At 58.0% G+C, this 20,887-nt stretch overlaps 2 protein-coding genes across 6 annotated transcripts; one reads left to right on the top strand and one right to left on the bottom strand.

Annotated features, from left to right (window-relative positions):
- The first annotated feature begins 382 nt into the window (after positions 1-382).
- On the top strand, positions 383-14,437 carry NR2F6 (nuclear receptor subfamily 2 group F member 6). Its single transcript, XM_024237700.3, has 4 exons — positions 383-1,361; positions 5,515-5,609; positions 10,247-10,813; positions 13,696-14,437. Exons 1-4 carry the CDS (start codon positions 1,084-1,086, stop codon positions 13,968-13,970), a joined length of 1,215 nt encoding a protein of 404 aa, XP_024093468.1. The 5' UTR covers positions 383-1,083; the 3' UTR covers positions 13,971-14,437.
- A 3,179-nt stretch (positions 14,438-17,616) lies between these two features.
- OCEL1 (occludin/ELL domain containing 1) lies at positions 17,617-20,641 on the bottom strand. Of its 5 annotated transcripts, none has more exons than XM_063719330.1 (7): positions 20,513-20,631; positions 19,961-20,137; positions 19,631-19,836; positions 18,825-18,990; positions 18,689-18,718; positions 18,525-18,578; positions 17,617-18,033 (listed from the first exon to the last, which is right to left on the bottom strand). In XM_063719330.1, exons 1-7 carry the CDS (start codon positions 20,579-20,581, stop codon positions 17,911-17,913), a joined length of 825 nt encoding a protein of 274 aa, XP_063575400.1. In that variant the 5' UTR covers positions 20,582-20,631; the 3' UTR covers positions 17,617-17,910. The 5 variants fall into 5 exon arrangements, with proteins under 5 accessions (XP_063575400.1, XP_063575401.1, XP_024092932.3 ...); XM_063719331.1 differs by having other exon boundaries at positions 17,617-17,827; positions 20,513-20,624; XM_024237164.3 differs by lacking the exon at positions 18,689-18,718 and having other exon boundaries at positions 20,513-20,641.
- Between the last annotated feature and the right edge of the window lie 246 nt (positions 20,642-20,887).

The raw sequence follows: 20,887 nt of genomic DNA, 5'->3' as shown, positions 1-20,887 counted from the left end.
TCGAGCGACCCAACGTCCAAGGCTAAAGGTGGAGGGGAGGGCCTTGGAGAGACATCTTGGCGAGGCTCAAGGAAGGGCAGAGGGCAGGCGCGGCTGAGGCTCCCGCCGCGGCCCGGCAGGGGTTAAGGCTGGAGCCAGGCCAGGGCGAGGGCGGGGGTGCGAGGGGGAGGGGCAGAGGGAGGCGGGGGAGGGTCAGGCCCCGCGGCCCCGCGCTCGGCCCCCGTCCCTCCCGCCGGCCCGTTCGCCCGGCGCCGCGCGCGGCCACCCATGCCCTTATAAGGGCGGCCGTCGCCGGGGCAACGAGCGCCCGCCCCCAGCCCGCGGCGCGCGCCCCTGCCCCCGCCCCCGCCCCCCGCCCGCCCCGCGAATGGAACGCTGTGTGTCAAACCGGCCGCAGCGCGAGGCCGGCGCGCGGGGTCGGTGGCGGTGGCGGCGGCGAGAGCGAGGCTTGGGCCCAGGCGCAGGCCCAGACCAGGCAGGAGCGGCCGCAGCGGGGGCGGCAGCTCCAGAGGCGCCGGCCCAGCGGCCCTGCAGGCCCGGAGCGGCAGCCGCGGGCGCCGGGGGACCCAGGGGGCGCGGCGATCAGCCCGGGCGCGCACCCGCCGCCCCTCCCCCCCCGCCACGGGCGGCCGCGCAACTTGCGGCCAAACTTTCCCCCCGGCCTCCCGCGCTCGGATGGCGGCCCGCTGAGTTGGCCGCAGCCCCCGGGCCAGCGGCGGCCAGGCCAGAGGACGCCCCCTGCGCGGCTCGGGCCGGGCCATGGCCCGCGCGCCCCCGCCGGGGCCCCAGGGCGGCGGGACGCGAGTCCTCGGGGTCCCCGGCCCGCGCCTCTAGCGCGCCCCTCCCGGCCCCGGGCCCGGCCCCGCGCACGCGTGGGAAAGTTGGCCTGGAACCGGCCCGACCAGTTCCGCCCGGGCGCGCGGACCGGCCGCAGGAAGTTGCTGCAAAACTTTTTTGCGGGGTGCAGCCCGTGCCCCCCGCGCGCCGGGGCCGAATGCGCGCCGCGTAGGGTCCCCCGGGCCGAGAGGGGTGCCCGGAGGGAAAAGCGCGGTGGGGGCGCCCCGGCCCCGCTGCCCTGGGGCTATGGCCATGGTGACCGGCGGCTGGGGCGGCCCCGGCGGCGACACGAACGGCGTGGACAAGGCGGGCGGCTACCCGCGCGCGGCCGAGGACGACTCGGCCTCGCCCCCCGGTGCCGCCAGCGACGCCGAGCCGGGCGACGAGGAGCGGCCGGGGCTGCAGGTGGACTGCGTGGTGTGCGGGGACAAATCGAGCGGCAAGCATTACGGTGTCTTCACCTGCGAGGGCTGCAAGAGCTTTTTCAAGCGGAGCATCCGCCGCAACCTCAGCTACACCTGCCGGTGAGCCCCCCATCCGCGCGCCGCCGCCGTGCACCCCGCCCCGACCTGGGGCGGATCTCTGACCTGCTCGGTCACCTTGGGCCTGGCGCTGACCTTCCCTGGGCCTCCACTGCCCACTCTGAGATAGGGGCACAGCACCCTCCTCCCGCATTCCATGGCTGGGATTGTGTATACAGTCGGCACTACATCGTTGCAGGTTCCCCCCCATCAGGTGGTCCCTGGAGGCTTTTGCCCCAGTTACTTGCTTCTCCTTCCCCCCGCTTTTCTCTGGGGAGGGGTCATCTCCGCGCTGGGGTGGGGGTAGGGGTGCTGTCAGGGGTGGTAACCCAACCCCAGGGCACCCGTTCTCGGGGATCCCGGCGCGCGGGATGCCCTCGAGGGAATCAACGTGGAACTTGGACCGTGGAGCTCGCAGCGTCCAGGGGCCATTGTCTGCGGCCGCGCGGATCGATACGGCGCGCCCTTGGGGTCAAATATCACTTCCAAAGTCGCTGTGGCTGCGGAGGCGGCAGACGGAGGGAGGCTGGGGTGGCACGGGGCGGCCTCCTTCGCATGAGGGGCCCAGCGGTGGGGGTGGGGGTGGGAGCTGGGCTTGCCTATCTCGGGGAACCCCTCTGGGCTCAGTCTGGGCCTTGGGTCACCGGAAATCGCCACTGGAAGGCCGGCAGGGCCACCGGAATTGACTGAAACGTCCCCTCCCCCAGGGATGGGTGCAGACCCGGGGCTCCTGGAAAAATCCCTTAAACTTTGGGTGTCTCTGAGACGGGCAGGGAGTGAAACGTTTCCGAGCAGGAGCCCTGGGCTGTCCCAGGTCGGAGACCTCTCTGGCAGGGCGTGGCCTTGCTAGCTGTTCTGGCGGAAGGTCCCCAGGGAAAGCGATCGGGGTTGTACAGCCCGGGAGTTCTTTTCTCAGCGTTCCCGGGCGAGCATCTGATCTGTCCGTTTATAAGCCCCTACTCTGCGTCCCAGGAACATGCAGGGTCTCTGTAGAGCCGGTCTAGACAGTCTCATTTCCCAGCTGCACAAAACAGAGGCCCAAAGGCCCAGAGAGAGGTCCTGGTGTCTGCTTTGCGTTGGACATGGAGGGACCCTGCCCGAGTTGGGGGCACTGTGGGGGAACTGTGGGGCTAGGGTGGGGATCGCTGAGTTCGGATCGGGGTGTCCCTAGGGAGAACGGCTGATGGAAGGCTTGTTGGCTGAGGCCACCAAATAGGGCCCCAGGTACCCGAGGGTGGAGTTTGGCCCCAGGTCCCGGGTCAGGGCTGGCCTGGTGTGGCCATGTGTGGCAGAGCTGCCTTGCTCCCTCCTCCAGCACAAAGTGGGCCACTAGACTTTGGCCTCATTCTTGCTGCTGGAAAACCGCCTGCTCTCTGGTCATGTCTTTAGGGAGGGTAAGGGAGGGGGGCTCAGGCAGTTTTGGGGTCCCAGGAGCTTCCTGAGGGTGGGGTCAGGGAGCACCAATTTCGGGTCGGGGGGGCCTTGCTTGGAGCTGGCAGGTTTGTGCTGTGTGAGTTGTGTGATCTGGTGAAATCACCATTCCATTCTGAGCTTCAAATGGATTTAGCAGGGTCTCGCTGGGGCCCAGCCTGGGTGATTTGATGCCAGCCCCTCCAGAGAGACCCCAGCTCCAAGTCTAGCTCCTGAGAAGCCCCCAGTCTGGAGGAGACACAGTGAGACAGATGCCCCAAGCCTGTGGGATCTGGGGTCCCAGGGAGAGAGCAGAGACTCTGCCTGGAGGTCAGAGAGGGCTGCCTGGAGGAGGCTAGGGGACATAAGCCTTGAAGCATGGAGTTGGCAGATGGAAGAAAGGCCACAGGGGCATGCCAGAGTGTGGTCCAGACAAAACATTTAGTGGCAGACTGGGGGAGCTGTGCTATAAGAGGGGACTGTGCAGCCATGGGAGAAGTCAGAGCTAGGTAGGCCTGAAATGCTGGCTGAGGGTAATGGGGAGCCATAGAGGGTGTGTGAGCAGGGGAGGGCTCTGATCAAATTGGACTGGAGGCCAGAAGCCCAGGGAGGACGCTGAGTTGGGCCATGGGGTTGGGCAAAAAAGCTTGCACTCTTTAGGTGGGATAACAGGAAGAACTTAACTGTTTCCCTCCTTGGAGGGATGGATCTGTCCCAATTCCACAGCTGGGGAAGTTGAGACTGAAGGTTCAGGGCCTCCCCTGAGGTCAGGGGCCCCTGAGCTGGGCCTCTGCCTGCCTGCAGGGCTGCCCCAGGCCAGGCCGTTTCCACCCGGCTGCCCTGGATCCTCCCACCACCCAGCCACTGGGCTTTGTTCTGGTTCTGCCTGAGCTCCCTCTGCCCTAGTGGGGCCTCTTCCCAGGGGCTCAGCGGCTGGTGCTGCAGGACCCAGGCAGTGGCGGAGGGGGGGTTGGAGGGGAGTGGGCGCAGATCCTCAGCTTTCCTAAGTTGGGTTCTCTGGCTGGGGTCTGGGTCTTGACACTGTCCCCCATGAACCCCTCTGACCCAGTCCATCCCATATAGGGCATTATCTGGCCTCCCATTTTCAGATGAGGAAACCGAGGCTCAGTGGGGCAGTCACCACCTGAGGGGCAGGGCTGGGTGTCTGCAGCTGAGATTCATCTGTTTTGTTTTGTTTTGTTTTTGAGACGGAGTTTCACTCTTGTTGCCCAGGCTGGAGTGCTATGGCGTGATCTCGACTCACTGCAACCTCTGCCTCCCGGGTTCAAGCAATTCTCCTGCCTCAGCCTCCCAAATAGCTGGGATTACAGGCATGCGCCACCACGCCTGGCTAATTTTGTATTTTTAGTAGAGACGGGTTTTCTCTATGTTGTTCAGGCTGGTCTCAAACTCCCAACCTCAGGTGATCTGCCCGCCTCGGCCTCCCAAAGTGCTGGGATTACAGGCATGAGCCACTGCACCCAGCCTTTTTTTTTTTAGACAGAGTCTCACTCTGTTGCCCTGGCTGGAATGCAGTGGGTCAATTTTGGCTCACTGCAACCTCCATCTCCCCAGTTCAAACGATTCTCCTTCCTCAGCCTCCCAAGTAGCTGGGATTACAGGCATGCACCACCACGCCCAGCTCATTTTTGTATTTTTAGTAGAGACGGGGTTTCACCATGTTGGCCAGGCTGGTCTTGAACTGACCTCAGGTGATCCGCCCTCCCCCGCCTCCCGAAGTGCTGGGATCACAGGCGTGAGCCACCGCAGAAATGCATCTGTTTAAATCCCTTAACTGATGGTTCTACTCTGTGACTGTCTCTGTGTGTCCCCTGGGTGTCCAGCTGGAACCCCACGGGTTGTTGCTCCAGGCCCAGGCCTTGGAGAGACCCCAGCTCCTGGTGGCAAGAGACCAGGGGAGTCCAAGGGCAGGGGCCAGGGGGAGAAGGCTCTGGGGACATTTGAAGAATAAGGCCTGGACCTTCCTGCTTGGGGCTGACCCAGGACGGGGAGCTCACCACCTCTCAGGGTGGGGCCACCTGTCTCATCCCTGCAAGAGGCAACGGCATTCACTGAGGGCTGACCAGGAAAATCTCCGGCTTGCGTAGGGGTTGGGTGGTCCTCTCAGAAGAGCATAGGTGTGGGGCCTTCAGGGCAGAGGACCAGAGTGACTTTGTTTACTTACTCATTCCTTGGTGTGGGCATTGTACGGGTGATAATGCTGGAGCCGCACAATGCTATGACCCCATAGACCACTAGCCCCTGGCCTGACCCCTAGTTAATTCACGAAGTCCAGCTCTCTGACCATGTCCTCTCTGCCTTCACATCATTTTGGGGACAATGACCCTGCTCAGCCTGACAGTGACCAAATCAAATGAAACCCTTTAGGCCTCCATATTTGTGTATTTCAACCCTTTTGCTCTGGCTGTACCCTCTCTCTGGGATCACCCCTCCATTCACCTGGAGAATTCCTATTCATCCTTCAAAACCCATGCCAATGTGCCCTCCCTGGGGTGCTCATCTGCTTTTCCACAGATTCCTCTTCATCCATCACCACTCATCCGGGTTATCCTGTCTGGTTTGCAGACCTGCAAGCTGAGCTCCTGTATCCCTTTGGGGCTACTTCCCCAGTCTAGAGGGCCCCTACTAGTATTTCTGAGGGGCAGCCTCCAAAGGCGGCTCATAGGCTGCTTCGGGGAGGAGGATATGGGGGTCTCAGGGAGCCTTGGCTTCTGTGTGCCCCCAGGTCCAACCGTGACTGTCAGATCGACCAGCACCACCGGAACCAGTGCCAGTACTGCCGTCTCAAGAAGTGCTTCCGGGTAGGCATGAGGAAGGAGGGTGAGTACATGCTGGGGACACACTGGGGACGATCACAGCAGCTGGAGCCGGGGTGAACAAACAGCTTCTTCCTCCCTTTTTCCCGTCCCTTTCACAGGGGTCTGGGTGCCTCACGGGGTGGGGGCTGGCGCCTGCTAACCTCATTACCACTGATCCCTTGATCCCGTGGGCTGCAGTCTGGCCCTAGGCTGGAGGAATCCAATTAGGATCCGTGGCCCCCTGGTTGCTGCCGTGGAGCTGAAGAGGCCAGGGACGCCCCCACAAGGGACTTTCCCCAGCCCCATTCTCTTGCAGGAGCTGCCTTCCCCAATTACCCCCGACTCCAGCCTCAGAGGCCAGTTCCCTGGCCCTGACACCTTGGTGACCTCTTGTCTGCTAGCGCGGCCACCACTTTCTGAACAAGGATTTTTTTTTTTTTTTTATTTGATTTGCTTCTCCTCCACCCGTCACCCATGCTTTTTGTTTGCCCAAGGCAGGAACTCTGCCCGATTAAGGCAAAGGGCAGCTTACCCTTTCTCCTGACCCCGGGCGCTGGGAGCAAGAGCGAGGCCCAGCTGTCTCTGCTCAGGGGACCCGGGTGGACAGGCGTATTCTGGGCCGCTGGGCCTAGAACTCTGCCAAACCCCCTTAGAATTCAAGTAGAACCCAGAGATTTCCGCATGGATTTCTGGGGTTCAGGAATAGAATCTAGCCTGTTGGATGAGATCTCCTGTGCTGGGTTTCAGGTTCCTCTAGGGACTGTGTCGTGGTCAAGGCCAGCAGTTCTTTCTAGTGTCTAACCTGAGCCTCTCCTGCTTTGAAGTTTTTTTTCCTTATTTTCTTTATTTATTTTTATTATTATTATTTTTTTTGAGATGGAGTCCGGCTCCATCTTCCTGGCTGGAGTGCAGTGGTGTGATCTCAGCTCACTGCAGCCTCCGCCTCCCGGGTTCAAGTGATTGTCCTGCCTCTGCCTCCCAAGTAGCTGGGACTACAGATACGGGCCAGCTAATTTTTTTTTTTTTTGAGACGGAGCCTTGCTCTGTTGCCCAGGCTGGAGTGCAGTGGCATGATCTCGGCTCACTGCAGGCTCCGCCCCATGGGTTCATGCCATTCTCCTGCCTCAGCCTCCCCAGTAGCTGGGACTACAGGCGCCTGCCATCTCGCCCGGATAATTTTTTGTATTTTTAGTAGAGACGGGGTTTCACCATGTTAGCCAGGATGGTCTCGATCTCCTGACCTCGTGATGTGCCCGCCTCAGCATCCCAAAGTGCTGGGATTACAGGCGTGAGCCACCGCGACCGGCACGCCCAGCTAATTTTTGTATTTTGTTTTGTTTTATTTTTGAGACAGAGTCTCGCTCTGTTGTCAGGCTGGAGTGCTGTGGCGCAATCTCGGCTCACTGCAACCTCCTGACTCCCTGATTCAAGCGATTCTCCTGCCTCAGCCTCCTGAGTAGCTGGGATTGCAGGCACACGCCACCACGCCCAGCTAATTTTTGTATTTTTAATAGAGATGGAGTTTCACTATGTTGGCCAGGATGGTCTTGATCTCCTGATCTCGTGATCTGCCCGCCTCGGCCTCCCAAAGTGTTGGGATTACAGGCATGAGTCACCACGCCTGGCCTAATTTTTGTATTTTTAATAGAGATGGTGTTTCACCATGTTGGCCAGGCTGGAGTCTCCAACTCCTGACCCCAGGTGATCCGCTCGCCTCAGCCTCCCAAAGTGCTCGGATTATAGGCATGAGCCACCCCACCCGGCTGCTTTTTTTATTTTCTAGAGACAGTGTCCCACTATGTTGCCCAGGCTGGTCTCGAACTCCTAGCTTTAAGCGGTCCTCCCACCTTGGCCTCCCAAACTACTGGGATTACAGGAATGAGCCACCATACTTGGCCTAAAGCTATTGTTTTTTGGTCTAGGCCTTGGTGGGAGAAGCTGAGAGAGGCAGCTGAGGGGCTTTCTTTTAAAACTGATCACTCCCTGTGGCCCTTTTAAGTTTGGGGGTAACTTTCTTGTCCCTGCCCCCATAACATGGATTTTGCCTCTACTTGTCTATTTTACCTAAAATCCTCATATATCTCAAGTCATGGCCTCAGAGCAAACAGCCTCGCCGGAAGTCTCCAAAAGCCTTGGGTGGAAATATTTATGATGACAGCTCATGCTTTAAGCACAGTCCTGCCTCGGGGCCTTTGCACGGGCTGTTCCCTCTGCCTGGAGTGCACTTTTTCCAGGTCTGTACATGGCTCCCTCCCTAACCTTGCCTTCAAGGTTTGCCCAAACATCACCTCCTCAGGGAAGCCCTCCTGATTCCCCTGTATTTGACGCCACCTGCTTTGTTCTGTAATTTGCCTACACCCAGAATGTCCATTCCCTGTGGGCAGGTATTTTTGTCTGTCTTGTTCCCCAGCGCGTAGACCAGGGCTTGGTAGACAGTAGGTGTTCAATAAATGGTCCTTGGCTTGAATTACCATGTAATTACCTTTCCTATATGGCAGGCATTATTTTAAGTTATATAGATTCTCATTTAATTCAGTGATTGGTGACATCATCATTTTTTGAGACGGGGTCTCACTCTGTCACCCAGGCTGGAGTGCAGTGGTGCGATCATAGCTCACTGCAGCCTTAAACTCCTGGGTTGAAGTGATTCTCCCACCTCAGCCTCCTGAGTAGCTGAGATTACAGGCATTCGCTACCATGCTGGGCTAATTTCTTAATTTTTTGTAGAGACGGGGTCTCGCTATGTTGCCCAGGCTGGTCTCGAACTCCTGGGCTCAAGCGATCTTCCTGCCTCAGCCTCCCAAAGTGCTGGGCTTGCAAATGGGAGCGACTGTCTGCATTTTACACATGAGGAAACTGAGGCACACAGCAGATTGGTGAGGCCATTTTTCAGAGAGCGACAGAGTTGTGATTGGGATTTGAACTTCCACAGTCTGGGCTGAAGAGCTGGGGAAGGGTTTGGGGAAGAGTGAACAGAAAGTGCAAAGGCCGGCCGGGCGCGGAGGCTCACGCCTATAATCCCAGCACTTTGGGAGGCCGAGGCGGGCGGATCACGAGGTCAGGAGATTGAGACCATCCTGGCCAACATGGTGAAACCCCGTCTCTACTAAAAATACAAAAATTAGCCGGGTGTGGTGGCAGGTGCCTCTAATTCCAGCTACTTGGGAGGCTGAGGCAGGAGAATCACTCGAACCCCGGAGTCGGAGGCTGCAGTGAGCTGAGATCGTGCCACTGCACTCTAGCCTGGTGACAGAGCAGAACTCCATCTCAAAAAGAGAGAGAGAAAGAGAGAGAGGGAGAGAGAGAGAGAGGAAGAATGGAAAGGAAAGAAGGAAGGGAGGGAGGGAAAAAAGAAAAAGAAAAAGTTCAAAGGCCCTGGGGTGGGAATGTGGCCATGTGAGGGAGTGGTGGTTGCTCACAACCCAGTGAACAAAGGGGGAAGAAGCTTCCTGGAGGACCGGGGAACCACTTTTGGGCCCCGTCCACCTATCCCCATTTGACAGTTGACTCAGACTCAGGGACCCCTTGGAGCGGGCTTCAACCCCATGCCCTGGCTTCTCTGCTCAGCTCTGTTCGCCCCCAGCTTCTGCCTGCGTTCCCCTCCGGTGTTTGCTCTACAGAGTTGACCTGGAGTTCACGGAGGTGATGAGATGGGGCATGCCAGCTCATTAAAGCTCATTAATTAGTCTGCTGGCAACCAGCCCAGTCAGCCCTGCCATCCCGCCCACCCCGGCACAAGCCAGGCAGGCACACGGCCAACTCTCTTCCTCTTCATGCCTCAGTTTCCCTTTTCTCACCCACCTGGTCACTGCAGACGTGCCCAAGCCAGCAGCAGGGCCTCCCTGCTTCATAAGCAAGGCTACTGATGGCGGCTAATGTTTACTGAGGACCTGTGATGGCCCCCCCCCGGGACCCCTCCCTACTGTAGGTCCCCCCCCCAACCCTTCCCTGCACTGTAGCCTCTGCAGGGACCCAGACCGGCCCTCAGGGGTCACCATCTGGTGGGTAGCGGGATGGAAGGTAGAGAAATGATCCCTGTTCCATAGGAGAGAGCCAGTGCTGGGTGGGTATTGATTTCTTGCTTTGGGGACCAAGCTGGCCAGGGTCCCCAAGTCCTCCATGGCCCATCCTCAGCTCTGGGAACCCCATGACTATCTGTTAGGAGGCTCCAAAAGGTTTATTAGATGCTCCTCCTTGTCCCCAGGAGCTGGGGATGGGAGGTGGTGGCTGGACCTGGACAGGGACTCCTGGACTCTGACTTTCTAACCAGCCTGGTGCTCATGGGGTGGGGTTGGGCATTCTGGGAAAGGCTGGGCTTGGGGGCTTTGGAGGGGAGGGCCTGAGTGACCCCTTGATGACTTTTGTCTCCCTTCCCCGTTATTCTCCCTACTTTTCCTGCCTTGTCCTTCCCTACCTGCTCCCTGCCCCATGTCTCTATGGGCACCTACTTGGCCCCTCATTCCTTCCCCCCTCTTCCGGCCCTCTCCTCTCTCTATACCCCTCGCTCCCCTTTCTGTCTCTCCAATCTCCACTCCTCCCGGCCTTCTGTGCCCCACCCTCCCCTCCCCCATCTGCTGTCCCTCCCCCGTTTCCTGCTGGCCGCCCCCCCCCCCGCCTCCCCTCCCGCCCCCATGTCCCTCCTGTCCCCGCCTCCCGCAGCGGTGCAGCGCGGCCGCATCCCACACTCGCTGCCTGGCGCCGTGGCTGCCTCCTCGGGCAGCCCCCCGGGCTCGGCGCTGGCGGCGGTGGCGAGCGGCGGAGACCTCTTCCCGGGGCAGCCGGTGTCCGAACTGATCGCGCAGCTGCTGCGCGCTGAGCCCTACCCTGCGGCGGCCGGACGCTTCGGCGCAGGGGGCGGCGCGGCGGGCGCGGTGCTGGGCATCGACAACGTGTGCGAGCTGGCAGCGCGGCTGCTCTTCAGCACCGTGGAGTGGGCGCGCCACGCGCCCTTCTTCCCCGAGCTGCCGGTGGCCGACCAGGTGGCGCTGCTGCGCCTGAGCTGGAGCGAGCTCTTCGTGTTGAACGCGGCGCAGGCGGCGCTGCCCCTGCACACGGCGCCGCTACTGGCCGCCGCCGGCCTCCACGCCGCTCCTATGGCCGCCGAGCGCGCCGTGGCCTTCATGGACCAGGTGCGCGCCTTCCAGGAGCAGGTGGACAAGCTGGGTCGCCTGCAGGTCGACTCGGCCGAGTACGGCTGCCTCAAGGCCATCGCGCTCTTCACGCCCGGTGAGCCACGCTCCGAAGGGGGCCGCGGGATGGGGGGACCCAAGGGAGGTTAGGAGGAGGGTGGCCTGGACCCAGACTCCGGCCCCCATAGCGCCCCACTCGCCCCCTAGGCCTGGCGCCCTGCACGCGCCGTGAGTGAACGCTCATGGGTGGCTATAGAGGGGTGATGTAAGCAGTGTGACACTGTGACACCCCCACTCCGTGATCCCAAGACTCTCGGAGAACTCTGAACCCCGGACCCCAGACCCAAGGCTGGGCCAGGACCAGGGCCCAGACCCCAGACCCCTCTTCCTGTTCCCAGGCTCCCTGAGACCCCTACTCCCTCACCAAAGGGCTCTTCACGCTCAGTGAGCACTGATAGCACAAGGTTGGGGGGACGTGGGAGGGAAGGACCTGACCCCCTGGTTCTGGCCCCCTCAGGCCCCCACTGGGCTCCCAGGGCAACCTCCAGGTAGCCAGGGTTGTAGGGATCTGGGTAGGGGCGTGGCCCGGAGGCCCCTCCCATTGAGGGGCGGGGCAACCCCAGAACCTTCTTAACCATCAACTGTCTAGCAGTGGTAGCCCATCTTATTCCAGCGACTGGCGGTACAGCCAGCCTTTTTTTTTTCCACTTTTATTTTTTTATTTGTATTTCTATTTTTTGAGACTGGGTCTCACCCTGTCACCCAGGCTGGAGTGCAGTTGTCCGAACATGGTTCACTGCAGCCTTGATCTCCAGGGCTCAAGCAATCCTCCCTCCAACCTCAGCCTCTTGAGTAGCTGGGACCACAGGCGTGCACCACCATTCCCGGCTAATTTTTTTAAAAAAGTTTTCTGTAGAGACGTGGTCTCACCATGTTGCCTAGGCTGGTCTTGAGCTCCTGGGCGCAACCAGTCCTGCCTCAGCCACCCAAAGTGCTAGGATTACAGGCATAAGCCACCATGCCTTTAGACAAAGATCTCTCCAGCCTGTCTCCTGGGAGTTATGTAACCTACTGGAAGCCTCTAGATCCCATCAGAGGTATCTTTGGGGCTAGGAACCAGCTCCAGGCTACTCTGGGAGGTGGCTTTCATTTGATATATGTGATTTTGGGCCTGCAAGGTGGCTCAGGCCTGTAATCACTGCACTTGGGGAAGCAGAGTTGGGAGAACCACTTGAGCCCAGGAGTTCGAGGCTCCAGTGAGCTCTGATTTTCCCACTGCACTCGAGCCTGCGCAACAGAGACCGCGTCTCAAAAATCAATAAATATGGCTTTATTTATTGTTTTCCCAGAAGATTTCTTTTTTTTTTTTTTTTTTTTGAGACAGAGTCTCACTCTGTCGCCCAGGCTGGAGTGCAGTAGCACGATCTTGGCTCACTGCAACCTCCACCTCCCTGGTTCAAGCTATTCTCCTGCCTCACCCTCCTAGCTGGGATTACAGGCACGTGTTACCATGCCCGGCTAATTTTTGTGTTTTTAGTAGAGACGGGGTTTCATCATGTTGGTCAGGCTGATCTCGAACTCCTGACCTCGTGATCCGCCTGCCTCAGCCTCCCAAAGTGCTGGGATTACAGGCATGAGCCACCGCGCCTGGCCTTCCCAGAAGATTTCTTCTTGGCTTCCCATCTTCTTGGGTCTCTCTCTAGAGGCTGCCACGTTCTCTCACACCACAGGCCCTTCTGGGCTCTGTCTCCCTCGTCAAATTCCCTTCCCAGCCCCACCTTCCCTGCGAGCTTCCTTAGAACCTATCTCCTTGGGCAGGCCGGTGGCCCTGTAATCCCAGCACTTTGGGAGGCCGAGGTGGGGAGATTGCTTGAGGTCAGGAGTTCAAGACCAGCCTGGCCAACATAGCAAAACCTGTCTCTACTAAAAATACAAAAATTAGCTAGGCGTGGTGGAGTGTGCCTGTAATGCCAGCTACTTGTGAGGCTGAGGCAGGAGAATCACTTGAACCCGGAGACGGAGGTTGCAGTGAGATCGTGCCACTGCACTTCAGCCTGGGCAACAGTGTGAGACTCCATCTTAAAGAAAAAAAATAGAACCTGTCTCCCTGCCAAAGGCATGAGTTGGGTGTCAGCCACCCTTGAAACATCACTGCCTGCACCCCTGTGTTACTGGTTAGATGAGAACACCTCACTATCTCTGGAGGATCGACACGGTCTTAGATAGTCCCATTTGCATCCCAGGGTCCCATCACCCCCTTCCTGTCTCCTGTTTTGTTTTGTTTTGTTGTTTTTGAGACAGGGTCTTACTCTGTCGCCCAGGCTGTGCTATGATCATGGGTCACTGTAGCCTCAAACTCTGGGCTCAAGAGATCCTCCCACCTCAGCCTCCCCCTGAGGAGCTGGGACTACAGGCATGTGCCATCACACCGGACTAATTTTTATTTTTTATTTATTTTGAGACAGGGTCTCTCTCTGTTGCCCAGGCTGGAGTGCAGTGGCACGATCTCGGCTCACTGCAACCTCCGCCTCCCAGGCTCAAGCGATCCTCCCATTAGCCTTCCGAGTAGCTGGAACTACAGGCACGCACTACCATGCCCGGCTAATTATTCTTACTTTTAGTAGAGACGGAGTTTCATCATGTTGGCCAGGCTGGTCTTGAACTCCTGACCTCAAGTGATCCACCTGCCTCAGCCTCCCAAAGTGCTGGGATTACAGGCGTGAGCTACTGTGCCCAGCCCCAGCTAATTTGTTTTTGTAGAGAAGGGATCATACTATGTTGCCCTGGCTGGTCTCAGATCCTGGCCTTAAATGATGCTCCTGCCTTGGCCTCCCAAAGTGCTGGGACTGTGGCCGTGAGCCATCACGCCCGGCCCCCTGTTCTTACCGACAGTGGCGAGTGGCGTCCCCTAGTCACCCCTGTGGGCTCTGTGTTCTCTGGCTGCCTCCCACCCTGTCTGACTTGCCTTTGTTCCCCTAGACGCCTGTGGCCTCTCGGACCCGGCCCACGTGGAGAGCCTGCAGGAGAAGGCGCAGGTGGCCCTCACCGAGTATGTGCGGGCGCAGTACCCGTCCCAGCCCCAGCGCTTTGGGCGCCTGCTGCTGCGGCTCCCCGCCCTGCGTGCGGTCCCTGCCTCCCTCATCTCCCAGCTGTTCTTCATGCGCCTGGTGGGGAAGACACCCATTGAGACACTGATCAGAGACATGCTGCTGTCGGGGAGTACCTTCAACTGGCCCTACGGCTCGGGCCAGTGACCATGACGGGGCCATGTGTGCTGTGGCCAGGCCTGCAGACAGACCTCAAGGGACAGGGAATGCTGAGGCCTCGAGGGGCCTCCCGGGGCCCAGGACTCTGGCTTCTCTCCTCAGACTTCTATTTTTTAAAGACTGTGAAATGTTTGTCTTTTCTGTTTTTTAAATGATCATGAAACCAAAAAGAGACTGATCATCCAGGCCTCAGCCTCGTCCTCCCCAGGACCCCTGGCCGGGATGGAGGGTCCAATCCTAGGACAGCCTTGTCCCTCAGTACCCCAAGCATGAACTTGTGGGATGGTGGGGTTGGCTTCCCTGGCATGATGGACAGAGGCCTGGCGTCGGCCAGAGGGGCTGCTCCAGTGGGCAGGGGTAGCTAGCGTGTGCCAGGCAGATCCTCTGGACACGTAACCTATGTCAGACACTACATGATGACTCAACGCCAATAATAAAGACATTTCCTACCTGCACAGCCTCCCTGGTCTTTATTTTTTACTTTTGAGACGGAGTCCTACTTCGTCACCCAGGCTGGAGTGCAGTGGCGCGATCTTGGCTCACTGTAACCTCCGCCTCACAGGTTCAAGCGATTCTCCTGCCTCAGCCTCCCCAGTACCTGGAACTACAGGCACCCACCACGATGCCCAGCTAATTTTATTTTTGGTAGAGACGGGGTTTCACCATGTTGACCAGGTTGGTCTCGAACTCCTGACCTCAGGTGATGCACCTGAGGCCTCCAAAAGTTGGATTACAAGCGTGAGCCACCGCGCCTAGCCTCACTTATTTTCTTTTGGTCAACTCTTAATCTTTTTTTTTTTTTTTTTTTTTTTTGAGATGGAATTTCGCTCTTTCACCTGGGCTGGAGTGCAGTGGTGCAATCTTGGCTCACTGCGACCTCTGCCTCCCAAGTTCGAGCAATTCTCCTGCCTCAGCCTCCTGAGTAGTTGGGATTACAGGTGCGCACCACCACGTTCAGCTGATTTTTGTACTTTAACTAGAGATGGGGTTTTGCTATGTTGGCCAGGCTGGTCTCGAACTCCTGACAGGTGATCCACCTGCCTTGGCCTCCCAAAGTGGTGTGATTATAGGCATGAGCCGCCGGGCCCTTAATCTTGTTTGGGCTCTAATGTCCTTGGGAGAAACTTCTGGGGCCAGTCCTGTCACATGATGTAAGGCGAGCCAGTCAGAGACCACCATTCCCTGGGCCACAGCGACTGGTTTATGGAGGGCCTGGGATGCCAAACTAGCCAGTGAGATTCCACGGTGGGATTTGGAACTGGGAGAATCTAATTAAAGCAGAGCCAAGGATGGAAGATGAATTTCCCAAGATGCCTTTGGAGCCCCTGGATCAAGCCACACCTGAAACCCTTGGGTGTTTTAAATTCTATGAACTCAGTCTTCCCCCTTTTGTGCCTGAGTCAATCTGACTTCTTCAACTTTTTTTCTCACATGGAGCTAAAAATCTGTTTCAGAGATTGACGTTTGGGAGGTAGGGACCTACAAGGCCAAGACTTTGAAATGTGGGCTTCACTGGGTTGATAAACGGAATCATGTGGGGTACCAGGGACTCTCCCGTCCCAGCCTCGGGAGTCTGACGCACAGCTCTGTGGTGGGAAAGGCACCTGTGGAATTTAGCACCAGAGCTGTAGGGGGGCAGAGAGAAAGGGCCCGAATGGTGGTGGGGGTGGCACCTCTCTCTGATGTCCTGCCAAGCAGAGGCAAGCCCTCCATCAAAGATGCCCTTCTGTAGCCAGGTGTGGTGGCAGGAGCCTGTAATCCCAGCTACTCGGGAGGCTGAGGCACAAGAATCACTTGAACCCGGAAGGCGGAGGTTGCAGTGAGCTGAGATCGCACCACTACACTCCAGTCTGGGCAACAGAGGGAGACTGTCTCAAAAAAAAAAAAAAAAGAAAGAAAAAAAGGTGCCCTCCTGAAAACAGCAAGGGAAGAAGTCAAGTCTGTCACGCTGCATGCTGGGCCAGTGCTCAGCTCTTAAGCAGCCCCAGTTTGTCAAAATGCTCCCTAGTCTCCCCATGTTCATCTTGAAGAAAGCCTTGGAAGACGAGAGATTAGGCCCCTCCTGTGGAGTCAGTGAGGGTCTGTCATGGGCACGTTCCCAGAAGAGAACTGAGGCAGGGGCGGGATGGAGAGGACACCAGGTTCTCGTTGAAGGCTGCACTGGGTTTTGCATTAGGTCAGGGTCTCTCCATGGTGTCCTGTGAGCTAGTGGGTCCATGTCTACCCCAGTCAAACTGGACAGCAAGGTCTCATTTATCCAATGCACAGGACATCTGAGGGTTGAGTGAGACCATGGTGTCTGTCCTGCTGTTTGGCCCCAGGCCACAGATCTGGATGTCTGTCCAAGGCCTGACTGCTGAACTCCTACTTTTCCTACAAAACCCTACCCACATGGCCCTTCCTGCAAGAAGAGATCTTGAGCCTCCCTGGCTATTAAGACTCTGCTGTGCAGCCTTCTTTTACTGGACTCAGGGCTATCTTCCCCAGACTAGGGCCTTCTTGAGGACAATAGTGGTGGCCTGGTGGTTGACACTGTCTCTCCTGCATGTAGTTGGTGTTCCTGGTTGCTTCTTTCCCCTGGGGCTCCCTTGGGAGACTGAGACTCTGAGGACAGTTTCTGGTCTGCTGTTACATGGCTCCCACAGGGAGACTGGAGACTGGCCCCACCTATCACAGCCAGGGCCTGGGATGGGTCGGACACTGGAAGACCCTCCCCCCCAGGCCATGCATATGGACTGTGCCCACACACTGCGGTCAGCTGCTGTCCTGAAGTGCCCAGGGAGACACAGAGAGTGGAAGAATCCAGCTGGATGTGGTGGCTCATGCCTGTAACCCCAGCACTTTGGGAGGAGGTGGTGGGCGGATCACTTAAGGTCACGAGTTCGACACCAGCCTGGCCAACATGGTGAAACCCTGTCTCTACTAAAAATACAAAAATTAGCTGGGCGCAGTGGGAGGTGCCTGTAATCTCAGCTACTCGGGAGGCTGAAGCAGCAGAATCATTTGAACCTGGGAGGCAGAGGTTGCTGTGAGCCGAGATGGTACCACTGCACCCCAGCCTGGGCGACAGAGTAAGACTCTGACTCAAAAAAAAAAAGGAATCCATTTGTCTGGGGTGCATTCATGGCCTCTTGCAGGGCTCCCAGGCTGAGCCCACTCCCTTTAGGTGGACCCCAGCATGGCATCCCTTGGATCTTCCAGAAGGCTGCCCTACCAAGACTGGCATCCACTAGCGATCTTGTCCCCATTACTAGACCCACAGAAACTCTTGGTCCCAGCCAGGCATGGTGGCTCACACCTGTAATCCTAGCACTTTTGGGGGCTGAGGTGGGTGGATCACTTGAGGTCAGGAGTTCCAGTCCAGCCTGGCCAACATGGTAAAACTCCGTCTCTACTAAAAATATGAAAATTAGTTGGGCGTGGTGGCAGGTGTCTGTAATCCCAGCTACTCGGGAGGCTGAGGCAGGAGAATCACTTGAACTGGGGAGGCGGAGGTTGCAGTGACCCGAGATTGTGCCACTGCACTCCAGCCTGGGCGACAGAGTGAGACACAGTCTCAAACAAAAACAAAAACAAAAAACTTTTTGTGTGTGACAACTGAGTGAAATCAGAAGTGTTAAGTAATTATACTCAGTAGGTGTCTAATACATGTTTATTTCACTGGGATGGAGAGCAGGCCCTACTTCCAGGGAACAGGTTGAGATCTGGAGTCCCTATAGGGTCAGAGCTAGAGGACCCAGAGGAGGAAGTCCTGGAAGGCCTTCCTGGAGGAGGGGCTGTCAGAGCTGAGTCCAAACTGAAGAGGCATTTGCAATCCAGGAGAAAGCGACCCCTGGTAGGGGGAGCTGCAAGAGGAAAGGCTGAGAGATACCAAGAAATGCAAGGGACCTGCATCCGCATGCATCCCTCTGCCCATCTGCAGGGGCACTTAGAAGTACACGGAGCCCTCGCTGTCTCCTCGGTCATCGAATTTCTGGATCTGAGTCTTGAGATGCCTCAGTTTACCCTTCAGGTAGTGGCAGCGAGCCTGCTTATCCAGGAAGCCAGGATCCTAGGCAGGGCGAGACCCGGAAGTCTTTGCAGCAGTCTGCCCTGCGGCCTTCAAGCTACTCAACTCTCTGCCTTTCATTTTCCGAGCCTCAATTTTCTCTCCTTGAAACTGGGCACAGGCAACCGGGTGAGCCGGGCGAGGTGGCTCATGCCTGTAATCCCAGCAGTCTGGGAGGCTGAGGTGGGCAGATCACTTGAGGTAAGGAGTTCGAGACCAGCCTGGCCAACATGGTGCAACCCCGTCTCTACTACAAATACAAAAATTTGCCAGGCATGGTGGTGGGTGCCTGTGATCCCAGCTGAGGCAGGAGAACTGCTTGAACCCGGGAGGCTGAGGTTGCAGTGAGCTGAGATCATACCACTGCACTCCAGCCTGGGTGACAGAGCGAGATTCTGTCTCTTTCGGAAAAAAAAAAAGAAACTGGGCACAGGAACCCTAGCCTCACAGAAGTCTCAGGGGTGCAAGACCAAGCTGTGGGATGCAAGACTCACCCTTCGCTTCGTCTCAAACTCCCTCCAAACCCGGGCTGCAACTTGGGCCTCCTTCTGCAAGGGGAGGAGTAGAAAGGGGGTTTAGGGAGAGCTGAATTCAAGAAGGGATGGAGAAACTGAGGCTCAGACTAAATTCCCATCTAGTGGGGACTTCAAGGGCTGACCTTAGACATGTGTCGCGGCGCCCAGCCAACCTAGAGGAGAAAGAGTCCTGGAAATCTGGACCCAGTGGGTGTCCCAGAGGCTTGGGTCGGGCCACTCAGACGGGCTGCGGGGCAGGGCTTTCTTCCTAGTGCTGACCTGGCTTTGGGGTGGGGGCAGGGAGCTCAGCAGGGCTTCCAGCTGCCTGAGCTTTGCCTGTGCACACCCCACCTCGTGCTGGAGCTCCAAGAACTCTCCGTACTGGTCCTGGAACACTGCAGCATAGCAGCTCCGTTCCCTCTCACTGCTCACCGGTGGGTACTTACTACCAGGTTGAAGAGGGTCAGAGTGTGAGTGTAAAGAACCCCACTCTTTCCCCCAGTCAGTTTAATTTGCTTTTCTTTGTCCTTGCTGGGCCCCTACTAGAAACGTTCCTTTTCTCTCCCTCTTTTAATTTATTTAGCATTATTTTTTGAGATAGAGTCTTGCTCTGTTGTCCAGGCTGGAGTGCAGTGTAGCGATCTCAGCTCACTGCAACCTCCACCTCCCGGGTTCAAGCAATTCTCCCACCTCAGCCTCTTCAGTAGCTGGGATTACAGGCATGCGCCACCATATCCAGCTAATTTTTGTATTTTTAGTAGAGACGGGGTTTCACTATGTTGGCCGGGCTGGTCTCGAACTCCTGACCTCAGGTGATCCACCGGCCTCAGCCTCCCAAAGTGCTGGCGTTATAGGCATGAGCCACTGCGCCTGGCCTATTTATTTATTTATTTTCAGAGACGGGATCTCACTGTGTTGCCCAGGCTGGAGTGCAGTGGCTTATTCACAGGGGCTATCCCACTACTGATCAGCAAGAGATCCTTTTCTTTCTACTCTTTGGTAAACTCTTATTCAACTATCAAAGCCCCAGCCTCAGTGCCCCTCTCCTGATCCCAGGCATGAAGAATCACATGGGGGACACTCACAGCTCATAGTCGGGCACTGGGTGGGGCCTAGGCTTATGCCCCTTAGGGATGGCTCCAATAGGCTTCTTGGCGCCCAGGAGGGCCTGGGAGAGCAACTCATCCTCAAACACAATCTTCTTGGTCTTTGCCTTGTGGGGTCCCGGCTGGGGCTGGCACGGAGGGCGGGGGGCGCTGGTTTTGAGGCCTCGGGGCGCCAGTCCCTGCAGCTGCCACAGGAATTATGGTTTGGAGTTAAATCGGGGTGCCGGGAAACCGGAGTCCCTCAAACTGGGGGGACTAAATCTTTTGCCTAGAGGCCCGGCCTGGGGACCCCCTCCCGGTCAGGCTCACCGGGGGTCCAGGCCCAGGCGGGTGAGTCTGCAGGTGCCCCCGGGAGCCGCGAGTCTTTGGGGGCTCCCGGGTGGGCATCAGCCTCCGGGAGAAGCAGCTCGGGGGTTTCCGGGCTGATGGGCGGGTCCTGCGGGGGGCGTCGTGTCCCGCGCGCGGCGGGGGTGGTCTGCGGGCGGCCTGTGGGTGGACACGCGGAGACGATACGCCTGACGACGCGCACGGAGAAAAGATGCGCGGGGAGCTCGGCGGGAGAGCGGCCAACTCTCACCCCGCGGGAGCAGAGTTCCCCAGCACGACCGCTATTTGCATAGACGCACGCAATTGGTCCGCAGCGACCTCCAGACCCCGCCCACGACTGCGTAACCCAAAAGAGCGCTATGTAAATGACTCTGACGTCGCCGCGCAGCCTGGGACCGGTTCGAGTTAACCCCCGCGCTGCCGGAGCCTCGCCCTCTGGGGCGCGCGGAGCCCACGGACGACCGCGCTCGAGGAGCTCCTCAGGACCTCCGCCCCACCTGCAAGGCCGTCCGGCTCGCTAACCCCCCGAGTCACCTGTCCCAGCGTCTGGAGCTCCGAGCCCGGATCTGCTGTCGGAGAGACACTTCCGTCCGGGTTGTGCATTTACCGCAGGACGGACCCGACTGGCGGGGTCGCTCAGCAGGGCTGGGGGCGGGGTCTGACAAAAGGGGGCTGGGCCTGACGGCCAGGGGGCGGGGCTGACCTGGCTGGGCGTGGCCACACACCTTGGAAACATGGTCGACTCCGACCTCGACCCTTAAGTTTGTCTGAAAAAACGGGATGGTTTTGCAAATTTAAACTTATTTATTTTTTCAGCAATTATATGAAAAAAATTTTTTAACAAGAGTCTCGCTTGCCCAGGCTGGAATGCAGTGGCGTGATCTCGGTTCACTGCAGCCTCCGCCTCTC

The sequence above is a fragment of the Pongo abelii genome, chromosome 20, assembly GCF_028885655.2.
Source record: "Pongo abelii isolate AG06213 chromosome 20, NHGRI_mPonAbe1-v2.0_pri, whole genome shotgun sequence".
NCBI lineage: Eukaryota > Metazoa > Chordata > Mammalia > Primates > Hominidae > Pongo > Pongo abelii.
Note: the sequence above shows the minus strand (reverse complement) of the source record. Positions and strands in the feature narration are given on the sequence as shown.